Below are 27695 nucleotides of genomic sequence, written 5' to 3' on the forward strand. Positions count from 1 at the left end.
TCATCCCTCTTCCGAGTCTTATCCTTCGTAAATTCAAAGCAACTCTTTGGTCAACAATCATTGTCGTTTTAAATTTTTTTTAACCATACCTGAACGTTGTTCGTGGGTGTCGTGTGTATCGTGGGTCCCTCCGCCAAAGCCTGGCCCAAAAGCGATTCTTGAAGGTCGGTCTTGGGCTCCACGTGGTTACCCAACGGTGGGCTATAGCTTCTAGGTCTCTTCTCTGGTGGCGGGCTCAGACCGCTCTCGTTCAACTCTCCTCTGCCGTTGTCTTGCCAAGGATTGCGCGGTGTCGCCTGTCAAGTCCGAAAATCCAATGTCCAATTACCGCGTACTATGTCCAAATTTAAATCGGTAGCTTGTAATCTCGAAAGTTGAAACTCGTATTTACCGGCGCACTGCCATTGTTCCCGCCGGAGGACGAGGGAGGAGGAATTTTGGCAGCGCCGCTGTTCACGTCGGCCAACCCTCGAACCTGAAGCATCTGCGCCGTCTTTAGGAACGCGGCGAGCTGTTCCTGACCTACGTGCACCTCTCCGTGGTACATGAAGCGCAGCAACGACTCCATGTCCGACGAGGCGACGTCCCTCAGGATCACGATCGGATGCTGGCATGGATTGGCCTGCGCTCGTACAACAAAACAGAGGGGGATAAAGAAATCGTTCCTTCTTCTCAGACTCGAGAATATTAATTTCAGATAATTTCCCGGTTGATTGTGATCGATACAGGAATCGGGCGAAAATCTCGGTAAATCGGTTAATCCTATTTATCAGGTCGTTCAGCCCGGCCAGATCCGGTCAATTGATTTACAAGGACGATTTACAACCACGACACGTATAACGAGCAACGTTTAATCCACGTCGTCGATGCCTTTTAAGTCGAACCGACTTGTACAGCCATCTCTTTCTCCCTTCGTCCATTCCGCGTCTTTCTACTTCCGTTTTTCATCCCATCCTCCGTTTTTTTCCCTTCCAATTCGCCAACAACAACCGAGCGAAATTGACTGCTACCACCATTACTAGTACCACCACTATTATTACTACTATTACTACTACAAATTGACCACCACTCGTACAGACGCGGCTGTGCAACATCGACGACGATCATCTCGTTGGAAGATGGAAATTTATACGGACGTATATAGCGGCCGCTTACACGTTAGAGGCGTTCTCACCGATCTATGTTCCGCCGATATATGGACCGCGGCAACTGCCATTATCGGCACCGATATTAATTATAATTAATGACTGCCGGCCTTCCCGTGGCAACTCGGTTATTTCGAGGCGCGGAGGTGTCGTCGATCCGCGAGAGAATTCGAGAGGAATTCTAGGCGACGAGAGAAGGAAAGAAAGAAGATATCTCTATAGAGACTCGAATCTAACGTAAAAGAGGCGTGAAAAAATATTTATTATCGTAGACAGCTATCGATTTATCTTCCCGCGTTATAATCGTTCCAAGGTTTTGCAACAACGATCGACCGGGTTGAAACTCGATCTCAAGTTTTGAAATTTACTCGTCTTTTATTTTTTTAAATATATCGTGAAAGAAATAATCGCGACTCGTTCTGGAAATTTTGCTTGCCCAACGATTTCTCGGATATTATATATTTAGAAATTGGGATAAGGATTTCTTGGGAATAATCTGTTGCCCTATAATTGTAAGAAAGGATCGAAACGTGGAGTTAAAACTGAACTTGGAGTATATAAGTGGTAACAATCTGCATTCCTTATATTCGCCCCATTAACCCGTGACATTTGATGCCAACTACGCTTAAATAAATTATTTTCAAACGTTGTTAATTTCGACGTATATTTTCGTATTTTTAAATTTACGATTACGCGAAGAAAATAAAAAAGATACGGAAGGGATAATCGATAATAAAATAGGGCGGGGGATCCGTTTTAACGACGATTAATTTCTTCGAAGACAAAGAAGAATTGAAAAAGCGGCGGTGTTTGTAATAAACTGGCTGCAGATCAATAAAATCGCCGCGGAAAAGCGGACAAAAACGTTCCATCGCTACGAGTCATTCGATTTTCGTAAACAAGAGGAACGTTACTACTCGCCAAGAAACCTATATATCGGAAAGGATTCTAAAAACTACCAGAGAAAATTATACGCGTATACATGTGTATTTACGTAAGAAAAATTCCATTAACCAAAAAGCACACGGATAACGGAATTACACGACTTATTGTAATCCTTTCAATTGAAATTCTTATATTATAACAGCCTCGCCTCAATAGGATTACGATACACCGTGGCGACGGCATAAACATCTACTCGTGCATTACTCGTCGTCACGCCGCGGCTATTCCCTCTGCAAACCGTGACTGCATACGCGAGAAAAGCAGAGAGAGAGAGAGAGAGAGTGAAAGAGAGGAGGGGAGGGAGAGTTTCGGCCCGATCGTGAGACCGGCTGGTATAATTGAAATAATCGCCGTGGATGAAAGTATCTCTGGTCTACGTTTCGCGGTGCATTTCCGCGCGGGCGGTGCACAAAGACACCAGCGACCGATATGTAGAATCGGAAAGGGGGGCGAAAGAGGCGAGAAGAGAAAGGGAACGGAGAGAACTCCGCTATGGACTCCTTTATCGCATTAACCAATTTAATTAACAACTTTGAGACGGACTCCCTCTCCCCGCTAATTAGACCTAACGCGATTAAAACGGGTCAATAATTAATTGTATGGACGCTCGTGCGTCGTACACGAGCACCGAGACCAGTGTGTGTTTTCCACGATTGTTGTGGAAAATATTATATCACTCGTTATTTCTTTTTATACATACGTTCTTTTGTATATATTTGGTGATACATTTTTGGTGAAATTAAACTCGAGGAAAGTTGAGTTTTAATTCGTAAATAAAATTATCATCGTTCAATTTATCAAAATTTCCTGTCCGTGGAATTTAAGGAGGAATTTAATCGAAAGATTGCGTTTAAATTATTCCTCCCCCTTCGTTTCATCTTTTTCCCAAGGAACGATTTCGCAAGGTTTAAAAATCGAAAGGAAAAAAATCGAGAGATTATATTATTTGAAACGCGATTTAATAATAAGGTCTCCCCTAGATATTAATTCTCATCGAAACGTAATGTCGAAATTGAACCGAACGTAATTAGACACGTCGGTGCCGTACACGTAATAATACGCGTGAGACGTGCCACCTCGAGCCGGGAATTATATTTCGCGTATGCATTCCGTCAACAACCAGTGAAAAAAGTGCGTTTCCATCGCGCCCATGAATAATTAAAACCGATTCTTCGTACGTTTACCGTCCGTTTTATTTTTCTCCTACTTATTATTCGAGCGACCTCGCCGCTTAAAAAGGAGATTTGAAAAAAAAGGAGGAGGGGAGGAGGAAAAAAAAAAAGGAAATTCTTTCAATACCCTTTCGATTCGAAATTTCAGTACTTTCCCTTCCTCGTGAACGCCGCGAAGTTCGAACGAAAGGAAAGAAAGAGAGGGGGGGAGGAGCGGAAGTGATCGATAAGTTTCAGCGACATTTCAACAAACCAGTCGTCCAAAGATGGAATTGGAATAGCTTATTCCAAAGTTCCGTTATATTTCCATCGAATATCAATATCGGCCGTTCCACCCGCCATTACCGGGCCCGAAAGTTTCAAGTTGATAGGATAGGAAAAACAAAGCGTAATTAACCGACCGTATTCCGATCCATTAAAGACGATAGCCAGGGCGTTGAAACGAAAACCGAGGAGGGGGGGATATAAAAATTCGAGATAACCGGACAATTAATTATTGGCGTTATCTCGCCACCATTTTATTCTCGTTAAAAACGCATCAAGTTCCTTCCAAGTAGGATCTTTCTTCGATATCGGAAGTCGCGATCTAAAAACGAACAACGACGTAATTGCTTACATTATACGCGGCACACGCATTCCGCGGCTAAATGTTTATTCTTTCTGGTTCGCCTTCATTGTGTCCCATACGCTCCTCTTTATTTCCATTAATCTATTCCGCGCTTAAGTGCCAGATTAATTCAAGTCTATTTTTCGGGTTTCACTTCGTACAGGATCGTTCAGATATGCGAAAACTTAAGAAGAAAATTTAAGAGACGATTCCACGGATCGAAACAACATAAAAATGGCAAAAATTGATACGCAAAAATATATACGTATCTTTCAACTTGTGAGATATTCAATTTTTCTACGACACATTTTTATGCACCGAATTAGAAAACGATTTCGTATCTCTCTGCGCTATTTTATCACAATCATATTTTATCACTTTCTACCTTATCGAAATAATCGGAGCACGCGTTCACATTGCATATCGCAATCAAACTAACAAAGAGTGACGAATTCGAAAAAACGTCGTTGATCGCCACGGTTTTTCCGCTTCGGCTGACAAATGACGGAAAAGGACTCGGAATCACTCCTTTACTCGCGGGTAAGGAATAATCGAAGCTCGATCGCCAACGATCCATACGAAAGAAACGATATCCCTCCCTCCCTTTCCCACTATACTTGGACCGCTTTAATCGATCCAACGATCTTCTTCTTGCGTTACTTACGGTTTTTAGAAAGCGGACGCTCTGGATTCCAACCTGATTGAACGCGCACGCGCGTACACACACAGAAATGGCTAGGAAATCGTAGCGACCGATTCTAAAAAAATATTTCCTCTCCGTTGTACAAAAGCTTGATATAATAAAGCGAGAGAATTTCCCACGTCTCCTCCGATATCTCGATTAACGCGAATCCCGTAGAAAACGCCCGCTAATGAGGATCAATCCGCGGAAAAATGTGCGGAATTATTTAGCAAGGGGGGAGGGGGGAGGGAGCCAGAAGTATAATTCGATCCCCGTTCGTCGTGCGATCAAAGATTTCACGATAAATTCGACGATCCACTCGCGAAAATCGAGGAGCGCAGCGTCGTAAGTGCGCGTATCGTCTCGCTTTCGACAATGAAATGAAATCGTTTGTTTATACGCGAACTTTGGTATACGCGCGCTCGTTTATATTAAAGTTTCGATACAATGTCGATCGAAATATCGAAATGTTCGCTGTATAACAGTAAACATTTCGAGAATTTATAAATTGAATACGAACGATTGAAAAGAACATTATATAAACATTATAATTTTCTTTCTTCTCTTTCGAAATTTTATACCATTTCACCACTTGATAAAAAAAATTGATAAAAATTTATTATCGCGAAATTTCAAATATTTAAAAATCGATGAGGGAGTAATTGGGTATAAAAAAGGATTGGATTTTTTTTTTTATCATCCATACTGGTTTAAAGTTTATTCACTCGCTCGTGAATTTGCTTATCAAATTAATACTATTTTTTCTGGTTATGCCCGCATCGCCACGAATTAATATATTCACGATTTACCATGAAAAATCTTGAACACGTAGATCCATCCGGACGGGATCTTTCTACCGGATTCAAACAAAGCATGGAGCCAGAATCGCGTGGAATAGAAATTGTTTTCAACTTTGAACAGCTGTATTGGAACGATTCCAAGGCTTCCGATACACCTCGATTCCCGCGCGCCCTTTCCACGGGGCGGAAGGGGTTGGGGCGATGAGCATCGTTGGAAAAAGAAAAAAAAAAATTCTCGTAATCGCGCGACGCGGCTGTGCCGTGATCGCATGTAGGCGAAGCACCCCAACTAAACCGTAAGTAGAAAAGTAGATACGATTGCATGGTTTCTGATCCGGTTATGCAGTGAACGAGCGGCCGTCATGGCTTCGCGAAACGTATCCGCTCGCCCCATACACGCGACCCTCCCTTACGGACAGATACACGGACAAGTGGTTGCACGTGTGCGCACACTACTCTCCTCTTATCTGCTTATCTGGGTAGTTGATGTTTCACTGACGCATGTTTTTAAGCTTTTCCCGTGTTAACCAGTCAAATCACGAGGTAAGCAGCCAGGGCAAAGCCTAGCACCGCTCGCGGTATCGATCAAACCTTGGTCACCACGCGCGTAACCACTTTCTTCTTTCCTCCCGAATCTAAATTTTTCTCGACGAGCGCGCGCGATCCAGATATCCGCTTGAACAATTGCAAGGATTGGATCTTAAGAATTAAGAATTGAGAGACTATGGGTATCGTATTGATGTGATAAAGAGTTAACTTCTAATAGATCGGATCTATTTCAAACAATCTACTTGAAACAAACAACATTGGCAATTTTTCTTTCAATTCGTATAATTCGTTCCAGATATATGTTCGGATAAACTCGGATATATCACGAGATAGAGAATTTCCCAGCAAGGAAATTCTTCACAACTGTATATACCGATATACGTGGAATCAAATGTAAAATTATGGAAGGCCGGGCTCGAGGAGAGCGGATGCACGGCGAGGAGAGGCGCGTGTGGCAGCGACAATGGCGGGAACACAGGAGTGCACATGCGTCTGTGTGTGTGTGTATATATTTGCGTGTGTGTTACGCGCGGCGCGTTTCACGCTCCCTCCTCCACCTTCGGCGTCGCTTTTCCAGGCGCAGGCTGTGCAGGAATGCGCGCACCTACAACTACGCACTTCCGTTGATAAAAATACACGGAGGCATAATGTGTCTCTCGGTACACGCGCGACCATCGTCATTTCGCTTGGCTTGTACTCGCTCGCTCGCTCGCCGGTGGAGTGAGCGAGAGGCAACAGAGAGAGAGAGAAAGAGAGAGAGAGAGAAATAAAGGAGCGAGAAGGAGAAGGAGAAACGAGAGGACGGAAAGGAGACGACGTACGAGGAGAAAAATAAAAAAAAAAGAAAAAGGAATGGAAGTGGGAAGAGGATGGAGTGGAACACGTTATACGCACACGCAGCACAATAATATACCGGCGATAATACGCTGTGTGCCGCATGTGTGCCACTGCTGCGCGACATTAAGCGTAATGCGAGTGCACCGTGTGCATAGACGCCGCATTAACGAAAAACGAGAATGCCGGGGAGGGGGGGGGGCTTATTAGAGGCGTAGAGAGCACGTTTAACGCGATGGAAGAAACCCCGGACGATCCTGGGTCCTCTCCACCTCATGAAAGTGAAATACAAGCGCGAGAGAGGGAGTGGGACAAGAAGAGGAGTGAGAGGAGGACAGAGAGACAAGGAGGTGGTGGAAAATGTGCGATGTCCAGTCTTCCTGTGCGTTCTCCCTCTCGTTCTGGCCTCCGTGCATTCCGAGTTCCCCGCAAATTGACACGAGCACCGCTGTATGTATATATTTAGATGTGCCGGCTGGTCGGTGGGAGGCAAGATATTTTAAAATATGAAGACACTCGGCAGAGCAAGATGCAATCCGCGTCGAGACACCGGACTGGAAATAAAATTCGGCTTCTAAATCGATAATATATATATATATATACGTATATCCCTCATCAAAGAATATTGGAATTATTCGGCTTTATTTTCAGCGTTGCTATATAACTCAGTGATTCCCAACCTGGAAAATTTTAACTTAACAACCTATCAAGGAGTTGTCCGTATTGTTAATCAATTGTTCTTTGGAAAAAAAAAGAATCTAATTGAATCGAAAGCCACTAACTTTTTTAACTCTCTCTCTCCTTTCCTTCTCACGAGAGAGGGAATCGCAAAGTGCTCGAATAACGGGTAGAAAAAAAAGTCGCGGCTCGAAGGAAGTTGGAAAACACCGGCGTAAATCATCGTATTAATATCTCGAAATACCACGAGAAACGAAGGAAGAAAAAAAAAGAAAGAAAAAAAACGAGAGATACAAACATTTCGAGTTTCTAATCTTCCAACGTTCCCACACCACCCGTCCGCAAAACAGTGTGTAATTGATAGTTAGCAGAGAGAAACGTAACTGTTATTTCAGCTATCGGGTTGATCTTCGCGCATTTTAAATTCAATCCGTAACGTGTATTTGTACTCGCGTATATGTATATACATATATATATATATTCATTTCGGATCGGGAGGACGGTTTCGATTCGGCCGCGTTGGATAAATCACCTGGCACATACACGGGTTCTCCGTAATGGCGTAGAGGCCGCAGCAAGGGGTACCTAGTAGACAGCAACGCGCAGCGTTTAACACATCCTCCCGGCATGTATGTATGTATACACACGCAAACTGGTACACAACCGTCGTGCCCGTTCTCTCCTCTCTCGTTTCTCCCGCCGGCGTCAGATGGAAATTACCGATCCGATATGCAAATAGCCACGGTGACCGCTAATGCGTGGTTAACGGTAACGTTATTAACGGATCGTTACACGATGTCCACGCGACGTAGGTGTACGGCGAGCGTAATTATACGTGCACGCGTCTATTTCACGCTCGTGACACCCAACCCCTTCCCGCAGACCTGCTCCTCTACGCGTTTTGTTCCCTGAAATTCAGATTTATTCGGTCGGAGGGTGGAAAAAAAGAAGAGAGAAAGAAAAACGAAGGAAATGGAATCTATAATATTCAATACATGCCGCGGGTGTCGTAAAAGAGATATTTTCCGGGAGAGTGGGTGAAGTGAACGACCCGTGCAGTAGGTAGCGCACGAATACGGGTTTTGATTTATTTATTCGAGTGGCGATCGCGAGGGATACGAATGGGTTAATCTATCGCGGTTTAAATTTAAACGTGTAACGATTTCGATAAGATTTGCCGATAAGGTGTTTGCGCCGAGTACGTGTTTCTAGGAACACGGCGTGATGCAATGACGTTAGGAAATGAATAATCGGTTTGGAACGGGAGAAAATATAGGGAAGCCAGTTCGATGATCGATTCCAGTAGGTAGGGAAAGGACGATAATGTGTATCGTGGTTTCTTGTGTTGCATCGAATCATGTGGGTGGAGAGAAAGTGAGATTGTCTCGAAATTAACGAAATCGTGGTACCGGTATGATATCCGGTTAAATTGAACTGGAAGGGAGAGAATAAGAAAAATTGGGAATCGGGAGTCCGTTGCCACGAGGCGGAGGATGATTCAGCTCAGTATTTCCAGCGAGTAATGGCCACCGTTATAAAACACCCAAGTTGGAGGTTGTCCACGAGGCGTCCTCTGGAAAACGAAACCGCGGAGGATCCGGTTGAAATATATAAAAGAATGTTAATGCATTGTCGCAAAACCGGCGGCGAATAAAACGTTTTCGAGAAACGTTTCAGCGGTGGATGGTGGACGGGCGGGTGTGGATGTCAGTCCGGCAGAAAAAGCCACGTTTTGTTGATCCAGTGACTCAGTGGTAAAGAAAACCGTGAACAAAGGGGCTGTTGTTTGCCCGCCGACAATAATTGCGCGATATTGGAGGATATTTCACGATTACTTTGTGCGCGTACCACTTTATCAGCTACTACCCCTATCTTTGCCTCGTACGACGTATTCGTCCGCGGATAAATCGTAAACAAAAGGATTTCGACGATCCAGCTTACAAAAAAAAAAAAAAAAAAAAAGGAAAAGAAAAAAACAATCGTAATTTCTCTCAATGATATGATCCCAAACAACGGAGAGAAGCTAAAAAGCCAAGTACATCCTTCTGACACATCCTTCTGGCACGATATCCGAATTAAAAAAAAAAAGACGAACTTCGTCCCTCCTCCTCCTCCTCCTCCTCCTCGTGTATTTCTCCGTCAGCTTTCTCCGGATTTCGTGTGTCGTGAGCGAGCAGTGTGTCGCCGCTCGAATTCTTGAATTACACGCTAACATATATAGCAACATCTTCTGGCGAGCACATTTATAAAGTAACGCGCGTGCTTCTGGTGCGCACTCGACAAGATAGGGTTGGAGACGAAGAAGAAGAAGAAGACGAAGAAGAAGACGAAGAAGAAGAAGAGGGGAAGGAGGGTCGCCGCGTCTTTTCGATCCCTCCGACGTGTGACTCATTTTATTCTTTCTCTCTTTCTCTCACTCCCTCCTTTTTTCTCTTCACTCTCTTTTTTTTCCTCTCTTTCCGCTCCCTCCGCCACCCTGCCTCTCTCTATCACCCTACCTCTCTCTCTCTCCCTCTCTCTCTTCGGCTGACACTTGGAAGAGGAGACACACGCACGCACGATACGCGAGGGGGAGGAGGAGGAGGCACGCAGAATTTATTACAGTGCGGTGGCCGGTCTTATTTTAAGACTAGCGACCAGTATATTCCCTATGTGTGATACGTGTGCACGCACACAGGCGGTAACACTCGGGTTACACGCGGCCAGCGCGTCTGTTTCCGCGCAACAGTGTTGGGGGATACATACTTACTTACGAGTCAATGGATATTATAGTCGACAGATGTACTACGGCTGTCTAAATTCGACGCGGTACGACGAAACGAACGTCTTGTCGACGAAAAAATATTTCTACGCCACTACGAAAATCGTACGACCATACGATATCCGACCTGATTACCAGAATCAAATTATTCATGGTCATGGCGGCGTATCGCGGCCAGAAGACACACGGACACACATGCTTGTATATCGTAATGCCGCTCGATCGAATCGAATAAATCTTTGATCGATTCGTCCACGTGTACGCGAGATCGTACTACGTATATCGTGCGCGATACGAGATAGATAATAATACGAGTAGAAAGTTACGAGATGCGGTGGGCCACAGAGATTGGTGGTGGCTCGATGCGTTGGCGATAGAAATGAGTCAGTTAGGATAATTCACCGGTCCGATATCGGTACGATATGGGCAGGAGGGTAGAGGGAGGGGGATCTGTGTATAGGGAAACGAGTATTGTGGCGTAGGAAGTGAGTTTTCGTGATGACGGACCCGAGTACGATGACGTGTACGAGTTTATTAGAACGGAGATGTGGCCGTTTCGAAAATAATTTAATTAATTGGAGACGAATAATTCATTCGTCTGGTTTTGTTGAGTCTGGTAAATGTGTCGCGTTGTTTTGCTTTCGAACTGGTATCAAGATTCGTTGAAATGCACGTTGCATCATGTTTATAATTCAACGCATTAATGTAAAACGCTAATGACTGAGGTATTATTATAGTCTCTAAATTTAACTTAGGCGCGACATTGTCTTAATCGTTGGATAAAACTATATATATATATATATAATATATATATATATTGTCTTGTTGAATGATGTTTTTCAAAGTAAAAAAAAAAAAAAAAGGGAAAAAAATAATAAATAAAAAAAAAGAATAATAAAAAAAGAAGAAGAAGAAGAAGAAGAAAAAAATTGATAATGCGTAAAAGCAAAAAAATCGTCTTATTAATCCATGGTTGTTTTCGATGTTGCTCGTTTCATGGAAACGAAATAGAAAGGCACAGTATTCAATATCATATTCGGCATCTTTCTTCTTAATTTATTTTTAATGCGAAGTCGCGACGGCCGAGCAAAGGTCGCGCATAAAATTTACAATCGTTAAATGCCATCGATTATTGTTGAGAGAAACACACTGAAATTCTAGTTATTCATCATAGCAGTGCAACCGTGGACATTTTAACGAATCCGCGCCAATTCCAGTTATTCTCTTGCGCATGGATCACGGAACAAGCCGAGAGACGAAACGAGAATGAGAAAAAGAAAAGAAAGAAAGAAAGAAAGAAAGAAAGAAAAAGAGAGAGAGACAAGAGAACGGGTAGAGAAAAAAACGTTTCGTTAACACGTATTTCTAATTAATTCCAAATTAATTCCAGTATATCTTGCAGTATATTCCAGACGTATACGTCATGACATCTTGACAAACTTTATTCGATACTTATCTAAAGGAATAAAAACGAAAGAGAGAGAGAGAGAAAAAAAGAAACTAAAAATAAAATAAAGAAAAAAAAAAAAAAGAAGCTGAAAATAAAAATAAAAAGGAAGGGAAAAAATCAAGAGAGCAGACCTCTTTCGTCTTTTCTAATTCAAACGTCATCCGAGCTAGAAACGCGGCCCATTAATGGAACCTTCGTCGAAAGAAGTACGCGGGTTAGAGGGGTTAAATGACGCCATATATCCAAGGTAACGTCATGAAATCGTGGCTTGTTTTCCTTTACGGCCGTTTCTAGAGAACCACTTACGCTGCACGTACCCGCGTACATTAAAGCACGCGCGCTGCCAACCTTTTTAACGCGTACAACATTTGCGTTTCTTCTACTGGTCCGAACGAACGGAGCACCATCTACGTCTCGCGAGATCAACCGATTCCTAACCTTTTTCTTTTCTTCTTTTTCTTTCTTTCTTTTCGTACCGAGGAAAATTGAAACGTATCGTCCGAGATATATGATCGAGGCTTTCTTCTAGAGATCGAGCATAACGTTTTTCGTACGATTATTCCCTCCGATAACTCTCTCAGGAGATCGAATCAATCTCTCGGTTTAAATATGGCGTAAGTTTGGAATGTTACTCGACGAAGTAACTGGTATCACGTTACGTATTAGAGTTATCGATTTTGCTAGAGTCGGAAAGTTACTGGTATTGGCCAGCGCTTGATAAATCGTGATGCAAACTAAGAAGGAAGTTTCAGCCAGTAGTTTCGATTACCCAAGCGACGATCAATTGATCAAATATCGGATTAATGGAGCGGTATTATCTAATAAGGTAGAATAAACACACTCGGTGTAGACGTCAATTTACGCTATTCTAGAGGGCTTGTATAATTACTAGATATTTGCCGAGCCAACGTCTGGCGTAAATACTAGAAACGTACCGATTATCAAACGATCAAAAATTCAAACAACACTCTTTATAAACATTCTTTCCCTCCGTCGATCCATTCTGTTTGTTTTTTCTTTTTTTTTCTTATAATCAAAATTATCGTTGGAACGACGATAGTAGGGGAATAAGAGAAGATATCGATACCCATAATCGATCACGCATAAATTTTTCCGAAAATTCCGCGAAATCGATCGCGCTTCGAGTTTAAACAACGATGACCATCCACTCGATTCTCCACGCGGAAAAAAACGGCGCAAAAGCGAGATAAGAGAGTGGTAATAGCATCGATCGTAAGCAAGACGTAACGAGACGTTTTTCTGGAGAACGACAGATGGCATTCGTCGAGAAACGTTGAACCGTACAATTATGCGGTTACGTCCGTACGGTTGGGTGGGGATCCCCGGTCGTAAGTTTCCATCGGATCGTTACTCCACCGGCTGGTGAGAATCATTACTCGACGACTCGCCATTATACGACTCGCTTTTTGCTCGTCGCGTGGGTGTGCTGGCCATGACGCGCGTAATCGTAAACAGCCGTGACGTCGCCGAGACGGAAAGAGCGAGAGGGATTTGATTGGAGTCTGGGTTCCGTTTGCTTATCTATACCGCGATTCCGAGAATAATACGAAACGGGAGAAAGAAATCGCGCGTTTCTCACTTTGTATCGAACAATTGACACGAGTGTTTTTCAGCCTGTCGGATGTCGAGCCGATTGTTCTCGTTACATAGAGAGATCGGGCTCATCAATGAAATACGACACAATAGATAGACGGAGGATAGATTCGAAACATATATCGCCGCGTCGAGCATAACAGTTTATTCTATCGATCTTTCCATTCTTTCTTTCCGTTTCGCTTTCACCATCGTTTCACACAAGCCCCCCCTCCTCCTCCCCATTCTTTCGAAAGTACGACGAATATCGCAAATATCTCTTTAAACTCGAAATAGACGCGAATTTCGATCCGATGTACGGAGATACTTTACGAAATACGTATTTCTTCGAAAATATTCGAGAATCATTCTCGTAAATAAGGCAACGTTCGAAAAGAAGTAAAGAGAGATTTCCTCGCGGTGTCTCCTTCACACGCTCGTAAATTACATCCGCGGATCTCAAAGTGATTCCTCTCTTTCCTATCATCCAACTCGGTAGCATCCTCGTCGTCGATTCTCGAACGATTTCGAGGCTATTCGGGTAGAAAATAGACGTCACGATCTCTCTCTCTCTCTTTTTTTCTTCTCCTCCACGAGAAGAGAGGAGAAGTTCTCTTCGGTTACAGTTTCGAATCACAGCGCGAGCAACCGGAAACAAATAAGATCGAGCGACCTCTCCCCGTATATTTCCAGAGCGTGCCCTTTTTGTTTCTTCTCTTTCTTTCGTTCCCTCCTTCTTTCCTCCCCCTCTTCCCCGACGCCTGGACGGCGAGCATCGCATTGGTAAATTTAAATGCGATCGGTCACGAGACGAAGAGGAGACGAGCGGGCAAGTAGCGTACGCGAGTACGCGAGGGATCGAGCGGGCGCGTGCGTACTCACGCACACGCACGTGCGTTAAGATCCTCCCTCCGTCTCTCTCTTCTCAAAGAGCGGAGAGGAGAGGAGAGCGTGCCCGCGCACGCCTTTAAATATAGAATATGGAGCACCTTGCCCGCCACCGCGCCACGCGATGGGATTGTGCAAGCGTAATTCTCTGTTCCCTGCTCTCACCACGTGTCGTTCCTTCCTTCACGCTAAGTCTCTCCCATCGATCCCCCCACACCTCCTCTCCGTGTTTTCTTTCGAAACAGATTCCCTCTCGGAGACACGGACGAGGCGAGGAATTGGATTTGGGTTAACCGAACCTCCGAGCTTCGATCATCAACCCTCTCTCTCTCTCTCTCTGGTTTGGATGGCTTGGCTCGGCTTTATATTCGGAACGAAATTCACATTTTTCTCGAGCTTTTTATTTTTGCTGCTCGAATTCAATCCTCAGATTTTTCTTTTTTCCTTTTGAAAGTCGAGATGATTTCTATGATTCGAGTCAAACTTTCGAATTAAAAGAATAAAACGATTGAATCTTTAGAGGATGGATTGCGAAGGTGTATGGTATCGCGAGAGATTTATACGAAGAATATTGTTTTATAAATATATCTATACTTTCTTTGGTAGCTTATGTATTAATAAAAATTATAAAGTTGATTCGTGATAACAAGCTCTCTCTTTTTCTCTCGCGTAAACGATATAATATATTTTATCACGTCTTCTCATAAACTTTGTATTCACTATTGCTATATATTAAATCATCCTGCACCGATAACGATATCAATTTCGATCGGATCGATTGGATTTCACCGGCCTTCCTCAGTTCTCCAATTATAATCCTCACCCGGCCCGCCTCATTGTAATTTACCACATATTGCTTTTCCAAATAACGCTCGAAATAACGCTGTCGTCGCTTCCATTTTCGCGACCATCCGTCCCTTTATATCATTATTTTCACGCCATATATTTCTCCCGATCCTCTGTCTACGCTTGCGATTAATATAACCTCGCGATTTCAACCTTCTTCGTGTTCTGAGCGTCCGAAATTCGAGTCAAACTCTATCTCGACAAATCGTAAAACGCGATTTTCCCCTCCAGATTCGAATTTTTCTTCAACGCATTTTCCAGAACAATCCGTTCAACGTATTCAGAAACGTATTCAAATTCCTGGAATCATATAATAATGTATTGCGAATCGCGATGAATCGAAGAAGATGAATCCTTCTCCTTTACTTTTCCATTACACGCGGAACTGCGATGGAATCCGTGAAATTTATATCGAAGATAGCGAGTAGATCGGAGTGGAGAAGTCATATAACAATTTACCCCGAGGTTCGATACGATCGTAGCCATTAACTCGGCCATAAACTATGAGAACTAGTCAAGCCTGTTTTCCACCTATATATCCTTCTTCTCCTTCTTCCCCTGGATCGGTCAAGATCCATGCTAAGAAGGCACTCCTTTCGAACCACTGTCACGCATCGAGATAACTGCATTAATGCACCGCGGCAACACCACCATCACCATCGTGAGGAGAGAAGAAGAGAAGAAGAAGAATTAATCTCCCGGCAGCGATATTACCGTACTTCCGATCCATCTTGTACTTATTCCGCGGGGAGGAGAAAATGACACGCCGTTACACGCGTGTTTTAATAACATTGCTGCAACTTGGCTGGACACTTGGCTTCGATTCGAGCGAAATTATCTTGCCTCGAGCCGCGCACGTAAGTTCGTTGCGCGAAGTTTACGATCGATTTAATGGCTGAGAGAAAGAGAGAGAGCTGAGAAACTGGATCGAAACTCGGTGGAGGAGACGAAGAAAAAGGAACGAGCAAATTATTCTAATCCAATAAATAAATATATGGGATGATAATTACACGTTGGAATGATACGCGGAAGAAGGCGCGCCAACAACTGCTGTTATTAAATATTCCGTAACTGAAGATTCGAAAAGAAATCTTTCATGGAAGTCTTTCAACGATCGAAGCGTTCGAAAAATTATTACAGAAATATTATTATAGAAAATTTTCCTTCCAGGAATTTATATCGAATTTTTGCATCGATCGAGGCGTTTTCCTTCCGAATTTTATCCCCTGGAACACCGGTCATTGTCTGTGGCCGATGCGTTATCGATCCGGGACAGGTTGAAATTTATCATCGATCGGGGGGGGAGAGGACAGATCTCGTATTTTGGCAAATATCATTGCGGACGTAGTCGATAACTCAGTGATTCGTCATCGAGTGGCGGCCGATAGTCAAATGAACGGTCCGCCGTAAATCGTCGCACCGGTGCGCGCACTAACGCATAAATCAAAACGAAACACGGCTGTCAGGTGGTTCGGGCAGACTCGTTATCGTCGCGTGCGAGATATCGAGAGAACTGGATGCGAAAATATTCGCCTGCCGAAAATACAACGGACCAACGGCCAACTCTCCTCTCTCGCCATTAATCCTGGCCAATTGTACCGGCTTCGATTTAAACGACGCCCGTTCCGTCTCTCTTTCCCGCAATTTTTACATAGCGAACGGAGTAATAATAATAATCGGCAAACCCGCCGACGTGCCTACGTGAATAGTTAAACAAACGTTCCAACGCCGCTGGGACGCCAGTGAAAGTATAATAACGCGGATGTTAATGAGCGGAGGCTCCACCTTGCGTGGCAGCGCAACGCATGATTTTTTATTACATCGTCCGCGTGACTTATATTTAAGCGGCGACATTACACTGCTTCTCGCTCCTCTTGTATGACGTAGTGTCGCAAACACGAGGACGAATCGTTATTAACTCGATGCTCAAGAGCAAGTAGTACCGTGACTGACACTTAAAATCAATTAGCGGTACACGTCAATTAGAAAGTCGAGTTGGCCTAGTCGATGTCAATCTCTTCCCGAGTTTTCCTATATAACGATCCTTATTGTTTTTTTTTTCTCCTCTTCCATCTACGAATTTTTAAATAAAGTCGAGAGAAAGATTGGAATTAGATTTTTTTGGAAATTGTATTTAATTCGTCTCGACGAAACGAAAGCATAGGTGAATAGGTAGATAGGTTCTCTCTGTAATCTGTTTGATTTATATCTCGAGAGAAAAAATTCTATCGAGCTTAATAACACTCGACCGAGATTCTTTGGATATCTACGCGTATCCAGTTTTTCCATAAATTTCTCCTTTCGGATCGTGGGGGTAAAATTAAAATACCGCGACATATGAAATGATTCGTCGATTGAATTTCTGTTCTCAACAATTTCAATTATGTTCTTCAATTATGGTCTCCCAGGATCATCGATCCTGATCCAAGGTTGAAACGATTTAAAAGTTCCTTTCTTGAGGGATATCGATCGAGAGAGAAAAGAATGGGGAGAAAGGGTTCTCGAAGGGGATGGACGAATATCGTGACGACACGTTCGAGTGATCGATAATACTTTGGGAACGGATTCCAATTCCCTGACGACGCAAGGGATCCACTTGGAGTTATTATGTAAATCCAGCCGGAAGTCGTTCCTCGATTCTTTCCCTCGCGATGCCCGTAATCACTTTCTTCCGTTCTCCGAAATCGCCGGCGGGGTGAATCGTCCGAATTTTACACTCTCGTCGGGCATGCATTATGCGCACGAGAACGGTGTAAAACCCGGCCTTTTCATACTCGATTTCTCGAATAATTTTTGCAGAAAATTTAAACGGTAATAGAAGTTCTTTACTCAAACACGTATTTAAAACACGTTCACATTTAACTTGCATTAAATGGATATTAAATTCTACAGGTTTGTTCTTTCTTTCTTTCCTTTCTTTTTTTTTTATCATTATTGCAAAGACCGCAATGGAAATGATAGCAATTATCCCGGGTTGATTAAGGAAAATAACATGGTACGGTTCTAATTCATGCAACAATGTCGTACACGCGATTTATGTGACTGACGTTACAGGAAATTGTAGCGGTCGAAGGAATCGGTGTCCTATCTACCCTCTATCCGTCTTGGTCGGTTGAAAAAAAGAAGAAAAAAAAGAGAAAAAATTACTTTTCCTTTGCCACGGTAATTCGCACCCACGCTCGTCGGGGAAACATAGAACACATTGTTTTCCTCGATTGAAAATGTTATTCCGAAATACCCGTTCTTGGTGAGTTTCCAACGATGGAGGAACATCAAATATTATTCGTGCAAATTAAAATACAATTGTTATACGATTGCTTCTCCATTCCGCACCGGCGGACCGAGAACGAATTTTTCCCGCGAAAGCGATTTCACTTCGCGCGGCAATTTGGCAAAACGGAATATCGAAACGTAACACGCTCGCCGAATTCCACCGAGAACGTCGTCCCTTTTTTTCGCAATACAATTAACCTGTTCGACGCTTCAAATCGATTTCACTATTTTTCTACCGATCCGAAGAGGAAACAGAGATAGCCGATATATCGTTGAAAAGAATAAATAAATTGCGCTAAGAAAAGGAAAATCACGTTCGTGGTTATAACTTAATAACGCGATATTTTAATCGAGAGTGGAAATTTTGTACGCGGTTTAATAATAAATTGAAAAAAAAGAAACTGTCTCTCAATTAACGCTTGATTATTCCTACGTTTCTCAATCTTTTTTCCATCAATATAGACTCTTCGTGACGAACATTGCTCACTAATTTTCACGAAATAAATAAATAAATAAAATTGTGCTCGAAAATCTAAAAAAGAAGAAAAAGAAGAAGAAGAAGAAGAAGGAGAAAAAGCACTGACCTTGAGGAGGCGGCGGAAGTAAGGGCTGCACGCAGAGAGAACGACCTTGTGCGCGGTGAAGCTGCTACTGTCGCATGCCAGGGTCACGTCCACGAAATCCTCCTCGTCCCTGAGATGACGAAATGAGCTGAGGATGCTCGAGTGGAAGTCGTTCCACCTGAGTGAGTACTGTTGCTCGCCGCTCGACGAGGACGAAGAGGCCGCCATGGCGTCCGTCCCCTCGGGACCCACGGCCGAGGGCACCAGAGGTGCTATCGTGCTCACTCTGGCACCCCACGAGGACACCTTCACTTCACCCTCTCGTCGCGTTTCACCACGCACCCCTCTATTCTTTTATCGGCACCCTTCCAACGCAACAGCCACGCGGACAGTCGGTTGCCTGTCCTTGCGCGATTACGATGTTCTGCGATTTACGATGCTCTCTCTCTCTCTCTCTCTCTTCTCTCCAAGGTTAAACGAGATCGCTGTTTCCTTTGCTACTGTGTGCTCTCGGCCAGTTAACTTTGACCCTCTTCCCTCGAATCAAAATTCTTTGGTAGTAGTCTCGTTTCTTCTTCCAGTTGTACGATCTCTTATTATACGATAAATGATTTTTTTCTTTTTCTTTTCTTCTTCTTTTTGCTTGGTCCGCTCGAGATCCCTTCTATTTTACTCACCTTCCCCCTCGGGGAAGAAGCAATCGAACAGTATTGTTGACTGTCAGGTATAAGGAAATACGACGAATCTCATAACGACAACATCGTGATAGCGACGAGAGGACGTTTATCCGTCGCCGTTGCTGGAGAGTGAGATGAGACAATGAGGCCGCGATCGCTTCTGAAAATAACGTGGCGTTTATTGCGACCCTTCGATCCACGCGACATATTTATTTGCGTTTTTAAATTCCGAGCCGATGAATCTCCATTTTCTTCGATTCTTTAAAACTCTATCGATTAACACTCGTGACCTTCATTATCTCTACTTTTCCCCATTAACGTTAAAATTTTACGTGACTCGCGTCACGTTGCGCGTGCTTGCTCACACTTTCTCGAACGAAAAAAATAAAGAAATAAGAAAATGAAAAATACCTTATCTCGTTACCTGACAAGTTGGACGATCCCCGACGCTTCCTTCCTCTTCCACTCCCTTCACCAAACGAACTCCGCCTCTCCGCCTCCCGCGAAGCGAGTCCACGACTATCACTTTCTTCCGTTTAACGAAGTCCTTGCACCCTCTGCCCAGCCACGGCTTGATCGACGCGTCATTCCGACATCCGTTGCCGCGTGACAAGACGGCGAATCTGTCGATACACCTTCCTCCCTCCTCCGCTCAACCCTTCTTGGCTATCGTCTACCGTGTCACCTGATATTCGTCCAACGTCCTTGCTTATCATGCCCTTATCTCCACCTCCTCCTCCTCCTCCTCCACCTTCTCGATCGTCCCTTTTGCTCCGATCGCCCCTTTTGCTCGTCACCCCACTTCGCCTATTTACCCGCCTCGATCTCTCCTCTTCTGGAAAAAAGGAAAAGAAACAAACGCGTCGAACAAGCGGAATCTTTTTTTTAAGTCAAGCTAAGATCGCGTGCCTCGACTCGTATTCAAGATCAAGTAAGAGAGGGATGGATTGATCGAGCGACAATTTCACTCGTTCGTTTATTCCTAGAGCGCGATCGAGGAAACGCAGTGGCTCGAACTCTACGAATCATTGGATAATCATTCAGTCAGTTCTGGTCCGATCGATATCGATCTCGTGGGAGGGGAATATGAAACGATAAATCGCCCCAAGGGATTTTCCTTTCGATTTCATCGAGGAGGAAATCGAGAAACGATGGATCATATTGATAAAGAATTATACATATAAAACGCTGTAATGAAACGTGTACGTTTTAATTTTTCTCGTAATTTTATTATATGGATACTGTTCACTTATTTACTTCCCCGTAATGGATTACGCATTCCCCACCCTTGGATTATCGATCCTTTTTCGTTCGTATCGGTTTCTCTTGTCCTCGTTTTATCAGTTTCTCGGCTCGACTCGATCGAGAGATATGCTCCTGCATCCGTCCGATCAGAATGAATGGACGAGAGGAGGGGAAAAAAAGAAGAAAAAAATTCGAGAGCACGGTATATCCGGTTCCTTTCGACGCGTCAACGTGCCGCATACGTTTTACACGAGGCGTGTCGATTCTTTTGTGCGTTGCATCACGAACACAGTCCTCTCCCCCTCGCGATACCATCGCGATTTTCCAACCATCGAATAATTTATCCTTCGTGCAACGAACGATCGATACGGACGAACACGGGATTTCTCCTCACGGAATCTTCGGCTCAACTGTCAAAATCGTAGATAAGCCCGTAACCCTTAGATCCTTATCCTAGAGAATAAATTGGTGGAACGAAAAAGGTGGATAAAAGAGAGGGAAGGAAAACGAGGGGAAGAAAGAATTTCTTTCTCGAAAGAAATAGAGGAATAATAGTGACGAGAGAAAATCGTGAATCCCGCGAAACGATAACGCGATTATCTGCGTTGTTTACGGGATTTACTTTGCAACAGGGTCGACAAAATTGACATTAGAAAACCAAGATACGTAAAAGATCGGCTGAGTCGATCGGTGAAGCGGTGAGCGCGAACGAGCTCGCTATAATTGAAAACTGGACGTAAAAAAAAATATGAGAGTCGTAATAAATTTCCCGTCGCTTCCTCTCTTTTCTTTCTTCCCTCCCCTCTTCCTTCTGTCACCAAGATAAAACACTTCATGAGTCATTCGTAATTAAAAGAGAACGCTTTAATACGTCAAAGTCGAAAAGGGTTCAATGTGTCCGATGTTCTATTTTCACACGATACGTTTCGTACGAAGTAAAATTAGAAAAATGGATAAAGAAAACGCTCGTACTCGAAATGGAACGAAACTTTTTTTCTTTTTTGGATATTCCCTGGAAAATATCGATATCGAAACTCTCATCTATTTACCGTCTATTTATATACGGCTCGATCCTCCTCACTTCTAATTACAAAAAGTGGGATCAGATTTCACGCGAAATAGCATAAAGGAATTCGATTACCCATCATCGATAAATAACACTTTGTAAACAGGCCAATGCTTGGCGTCTATTTGGCACCGATCCCTTTTAAATTACAGCACCGTTCACCGAGAGCCGCCACCGCCACGCTGATCGTGAAAAACACGCGACGAGGGGAGGGGTGGAGGTCGTTTCAGAAGAAATCGAACAAAACGCAAAGGGAATTCCTGCGTTGAATCGATATACTTTCTAAACGGATCGGGAACGCGACTCGCCGAGGAACCGTGCGCGGGATACTCGTCGTCGTATTCTTGTCCAGTTTAACGGCGGCCGCGGATTAGAATTCCGAGGGAAAAAAGACACGGGCGAGAAAAAGAGGAAAATCGATGCAATATCGGGCCGCGACGCGACAGGAATCAAAAATGTACGCCTCCGAGCACTCGCGGCATTATGAAACTGACATAATGACCAGCCGAGAGGATTTCACAACCGCATACCTAGAAAGCGTTACGAGGCGTGGAGCGCGCGTTATCTCAGTTTCGATATTGAAATTAAATACGCATTTTCCCCCGAGTCCTATGCGATCGCCACCCAGAGGCGGAATTCCAACTATTCACACGGACCACAGCTGATCGACCCATATAACGCGACATATATATAAGGTGTATATATCGTGATTTAAAATGCGGCGAGATTCTTCGAATTGCGAATGAAATAATGACACATTCTCTTTTTTTCTTTTCCCTTCTTTACTTATTTTCCTAACGACGTAATGTGTATCGTAATTCCACATTCGTTTTTTCATAGTATATTTCGCGTGTTAATTTATTTATACCATAACGTGGAAAAAAAATATGTTTTGCTATATATTGCTTATAAATTAACAAAAAAACCTAAGCTTTCGTTTCGACTGCATCCGAAATATATACAAATATATAAAAAAAAACTAATCACGCAATAACGTGTGCCGCCGAGTACAATCTCGTGTTGATACATCGAACTTTGTATCATAGCGCTATAGCATTCGACGGAATATAGCGCATAGTATTACGCTCTATTAATACCCGCACGACTATCACACTTGCCGGGATATTTTTAAAAGTGGTGCCTAACAATGTTCCGCCCGATATCGCGATAAAATAAAACTCGTTCGAATCGGACAACAATTTCGAGAGGAAGAATCGTCGAGAAAAATATCGAAAAGTACCGCGATTAATCGAAAGGGAGGGGGGGCGAAAAAAAAAAGTGAAAGAGAAAAAAGAAACAAAAGGGAGAGGTATTATTAACACAATACCAGCCATCCCATCTTTGCCTTTCAAAAGCAGAAACTCGACAATACCTCGGTCCACGTTTTATATCCACGTACGAGCTTCGAGTTCGAAAATGTTCGCCGTTCGATTCTCAAACACTCGACTCGGCTCGCCTCGGCTCTCGATCAGGTGTTTCGCGGCGAGAGCGAAGAGGACCGCGTGCGTGCAAAATCGTGTCGCGTTTCCACGTGTGTGCACGTTCTCTCCCGGCAATATTCCATTATATCGTATGAATGAATCGCGCGTCCCTGAATATATTTCGATCGATCGTGTTCGCGTCTGGTATTCGCGCTTAAGCCCGCCTCTCCCCCTCCCCCGCCTCCCCTATCGCGCCGATTCCACAAACCAACACAAAAGTCGATCGTATATATATCTCGATGAAAATTGAACCGCGCGTTTTCGACGTGGCAAATATTGAATGAGATAATTAAGGGCTCCTCTTCCTCCCCCTCTTCCCACGATCTTCGAGGCCCACGCGTTAATGGCTCCGTCTTCGATCTCGTTTCGAGGAACGAGACACAACGTTTCGTAATTTAGAACACGCGTGCACAAAAGAAGACTTATTTTCGCGAGGTGGAAACGGGAATGATCTGCATACGTCTGACGGGCGAGCGAGTGATTTATGGAGGGGCACTGCCTATGGGATCGACGGGCAGAAACGGGGAGAAAAAGAGAGAGAAGGAGAGAGAGAGAGAGAGAATGTTGCCGGAGAAGACCGACATCATTAGCGATCGTTATTTTGCGCCCGTTGCTCGAATACTTCGATCTGTTCGCGATACACTGTTGTACCACCGAGCACAGTTCGTTGCTCGTTTTAATTAGAAGAGAACGAATCATATTCACGGTACGTCCGGTTTCATAAATATGCGCGTAATTTTTTAAAAGGTTTTCGTGGCGGAGATTCTCGTTCGAAGGATAAGAAAGATTATTTTAGAATTCTGTTAGAATTCGATCCTCATCTCTAATTGTTCTTAACGTCCCGTTATAGATTAAGTTATTTTTGGATCGAGGGAAATGATTAGTTTCTTTTTTTAATAACGGATGATAGAAATCGAAGAATTAAAAGTAGTGTATAAAAAAGGAAAATGTAACTCTTGAGAGTTTTTCTTTTTTTATCGATCGTTCCATGCATCGAGGAATATTCATCCCTCCTCCCCTTTTTTATTCCATTTTATATTATTTCGTTTCGTTTTACCTTTATTTCTTTTTCTCTTTATCCCTGCTATTTACGATGATCCAAAGTGTGCACAATGTACGCGATACACGCGCGAGATAAGTAAAAAAAAAAGAGAGAGAGAAAAAGATAGGAGGAGCGTTTAAATACATTCATTCCGGGGGAGAAAAAAAAATTTCGCCGAACCGAATCAAGGACGTCGGGGCGTGCAACTTCCTCGAAAACCCGTGATCCGCGTTTTATATTCAACGGGGCGATCGTAAAGCTCATTGCAGTGCGGCGCAACACGTTTATAATCGCGAGTCAACAACGCCTATCGCATTACTCCCCGCATTGGCCACGCACCGTGCCAATACTTTTCAATACAAACTTTATCGAGTTTTCTCGATTCGTTTGCCACGGGCAAACGCTTCACCTGAATAACGCGCGCTTCCGTGAATCTTTCTTTCGTTCGCGAGTAAACGACATTACTCCCCCCCCCTCCATTTTCTTCCTCTTGGGGTGGAGACGTTCGATTAATTAACGATACGCGAGGTGGATGCAATTAAAATCCCGACGAGTTTGTGTCATCGGTGGAAATAATCCAGGAGTTTTTTTTTTTATTCTTCTTTTTCTTTTTCTTTTTAAATTGAAAAACGCCCCAGACGTTCCGTATTGTTCACGGCGTATGCAAATGCGATGTGAAATTGTAAACCGTTCAACACCTTCGGGATCATTTGCATGTCCATTCGATTTAATTCGACGCGGTGTAATTGCGAGTCAATAAACCTTATCGCCTCGCCGCTGGTGGAATAAATATTTTTATTTTTCACGCCAACCATTATCTTCCTTCCAATACGCGCGACAAGCAACAATTTATTTGCGAAATCTTTCCAACACCGACATCTCTAATACCGTATTGTTTAACGAGAGACTGCGGGAGAGACTTCTCGTTACTCGAAAGTCAATAAGCAGGTATATCGGGACGTACAAAAATAACTTCGATTAAAAAAATATTTGCGCCGACGATTTTACATTTCTCTCTTCTGAAGGGAATTCAGAAAGAATTTTAACCGTTTCAACGATGATGAAAATCTTTTAAAATGAATAAATGTAAACACGAGCTTCTTAAAAAGCAAACACGTATCGATCACAAAGATCGATCCAATCCCTAATATAAATCTCATTTCGAAGAGAAGAAAAATCCCCAAAAGTTCCTCCCCAGATATAGTAAGCACGCGGTACAGTGAATAATTCCTGTCACGGTCAGACATCCACTTCCGCAAATACGCGTTCTCCCCCTTCTGGTTTCCCGATTCTCGAACCATAAAATCGAGGCACGAAAACAGTCGGCCGCAGCGAACGATATGCCGTGTTCTCCAAGGCTTGGCGTGCAACGATACGAGGCGCGTGTACGCAAATTGAATTCGAAAAGGTGTTGAACGGCCGATCATTTGCATACGGGTTGAATTTCGCGCGGCGCAGTAGGCGGCCCGCTCACTGTTTCCGCGCGTCTCTGATCCACGCGTAATTACGCGGCGCGAAGACAGGGGTCACCGAGTGTAATAATTGAATGACGATTGCCCGGATAGCATAATAATCAGCCCACCACCGGCGGCCAAATGACTTTCACCGACCGCGTCGTCGCCCGCTACGCGTCCACTCGCACGTCTCGAACGTCTCGCGCGCGGGGCGTGCGCTGTTAACCGTTCCAACTCTCGCGCGCGTCGAAAATACTCGTTTCGACGATGACACTTTCCTCTCCGCCTGGCGAACACCTTCGTACTTTCTACCGTGTACAACGCTCAACGCTTCCTTACACCACGTTGCAAAAGTGCTTTCGCTTTCCGAAACCGATTTGCGAAACGCGACAAATTTATTACGCGGCTTCGATCGACTGCGAAATTTACCTTCTCGCTTGCTAATTAATTTGAATACGAGCAACGAATCGGGAAGAAAGTTGACGATCGTGATTATTCTTCTTCTTCTTCTTCTTCTTCTTCCCACTACGAGTCAATTCGAATTCGAGGGGAAACTGGAACTCGAAGAAAAATCTCTTTCTTTGTTCTCGCGTTTCGAAGATTTCTCTTCCCTCCTTTCTCTCTTTGAATCGATATATTGAATTTTAATGGAACCTTTGCATTTTAAATTCAATATCTGAATCACATTTTTGCATTTCCACGAATAAATATTCCCTCGAGATAATTTCACGACTAGTATTCTTCGAATTACGTAGTCGTATTATCGATTCACGGTTGATACGAAAACTATTATGCGATGATAGAAATAAGAAGAATAAATCGGGAACGAGAAGAGAGAATCGTTAATAATCTACGTTTTTCCAATTTCCTGTTGATCCATGAACAGACTTTTCCAGACTCGAGCCGCAAACGAGAGATCGCGTGATCGCGCTTATCAACAGGCTTCCATCCATCGACTCACGGATTCACGCGCGATACCGTGTCTATACTACCCGTATATGCTCGTGTTTACAGGTATTTCCTCGATAGTTCTCAGGTTGACGACCCTTTGATAACCAGCCGTGCTCTCTCTCTCCCCACGATCTCTTACCGTCCAATTAGAAGACATTTAGCAATCGATGCGTTAATGAGGTCCCCGCTACCTAAAGCCTCGTGCGCCCGTCTTCGTCATCCAAATTCACCGTGTATCGTCCTGTCTCCCTCCCTACTTCTGCCGAGTGAACGTTTGACGATTACTTAAGTTCTTGGAACGAACGAAATTTATCCATCGACGCCAGGTGAAACGAAACGGTATAATCATCGAGTAAATTTTTTTTTCTCTTTTTCTTCGATATAAAATTCAATATGGAAGCGTTGCGATCGAAGTTTTATTACAGACGATTGTTTCTTAATTAACCTTCCTAAGGATCTATCGAAAAGAAGAACAAAATTCATTCATCAAATATTCCAATTGACTTTATGACGTAGCTACGATAGTTTCTTAGTTTCTTCTTGGAAGAAGAGAAGAAGAAGAAGAAGAACAAAATTCATCCTGGATCCCAAGTGAAACGAAACCTTCGAGATAAAATAATCGTTGAGCTAATTTCTTCCCTCTTTTCCGAGATAAACTTGAACATCGAAATAGTGGGTTCGCCAAATCAATATATGACGGGGAAGAAAAATGGCGGATAGAAAGGGGGATCGAAATAGGGAAAAAGCTGGTGATGCAGCACAATGCTCCGCGCGCGTACGTAAATAACGCGAGTGCTGTTATCTCGTTAGCTCTCTGCAATATGGAACGCGTTATCTTGCAGTCGGTTGCAGAATATTGCGTTTTTATCGCGAAACCGCGGGATCTGCGTGGCGTGGCGAGGGAACGAGCGGGAATAGATACGGGAGATCGGTATTAAGATCGATTACTCGCCGTGTCGAGCGCATTTTTCATTCGATCAGAGCGTTAACCAC

At 43.6% G+C, this 27695-nt stretch overlaps 1 protein-coding gene across 18 annotated transcripts in view; it reads right to left on the bottom strand.

Moving 5' to 3' along the window:
* LOC726547 (protein abrupt) overlaps positions 1-27695 on the bottom strand; it is a 69781-nt gene that overhangs the window by 30878 nt on the left and 11208 nt on the right. For 12 of the 18 annotated variants that reach the window (XR_003305928.1, XM_006560347.3, XM_006560349.3 and 9 more), the window contains exons 2-5: positions 19875-20298; positions 18808-19623; positions 392-622; positions 90-296 (exon numbers count right to left, since the gene is read on the bottom strand). Coding sequence is in view for 17 of the 18 variants with exons in the window: in XM_006560347.3 (XP_006560410.1) it covers positions 90-296; positions 392-622; positions 18808-19014 (645 nt within the window). In the remaining variant the exon portion in view is untranslated. The remainder of the gene's footprint in view (positions 1-89; positions 297-391; positions 623-18807; positions 19624-19874; positions 20299-27695) is intronic. The other 6 variants (XM_006560348.3, XM_006560350.3, XM_006560352.3 and 3 more) reach the window with 2 other exon arrangements.

Source organism: Apis mellifera, linkage group LG13, assembly GCF_003254395.2.
Source record: "Apis mellifera strain DH4 linkage group LG13, Amel_HAv3.1, whole genome shotgun sequence".
Taxonomy (NCBI): Eukaryota; Metazoa; Arthropoda; class Insecta; order Hymenoptera; family Apidae; genus Apis; species Apis mellifera.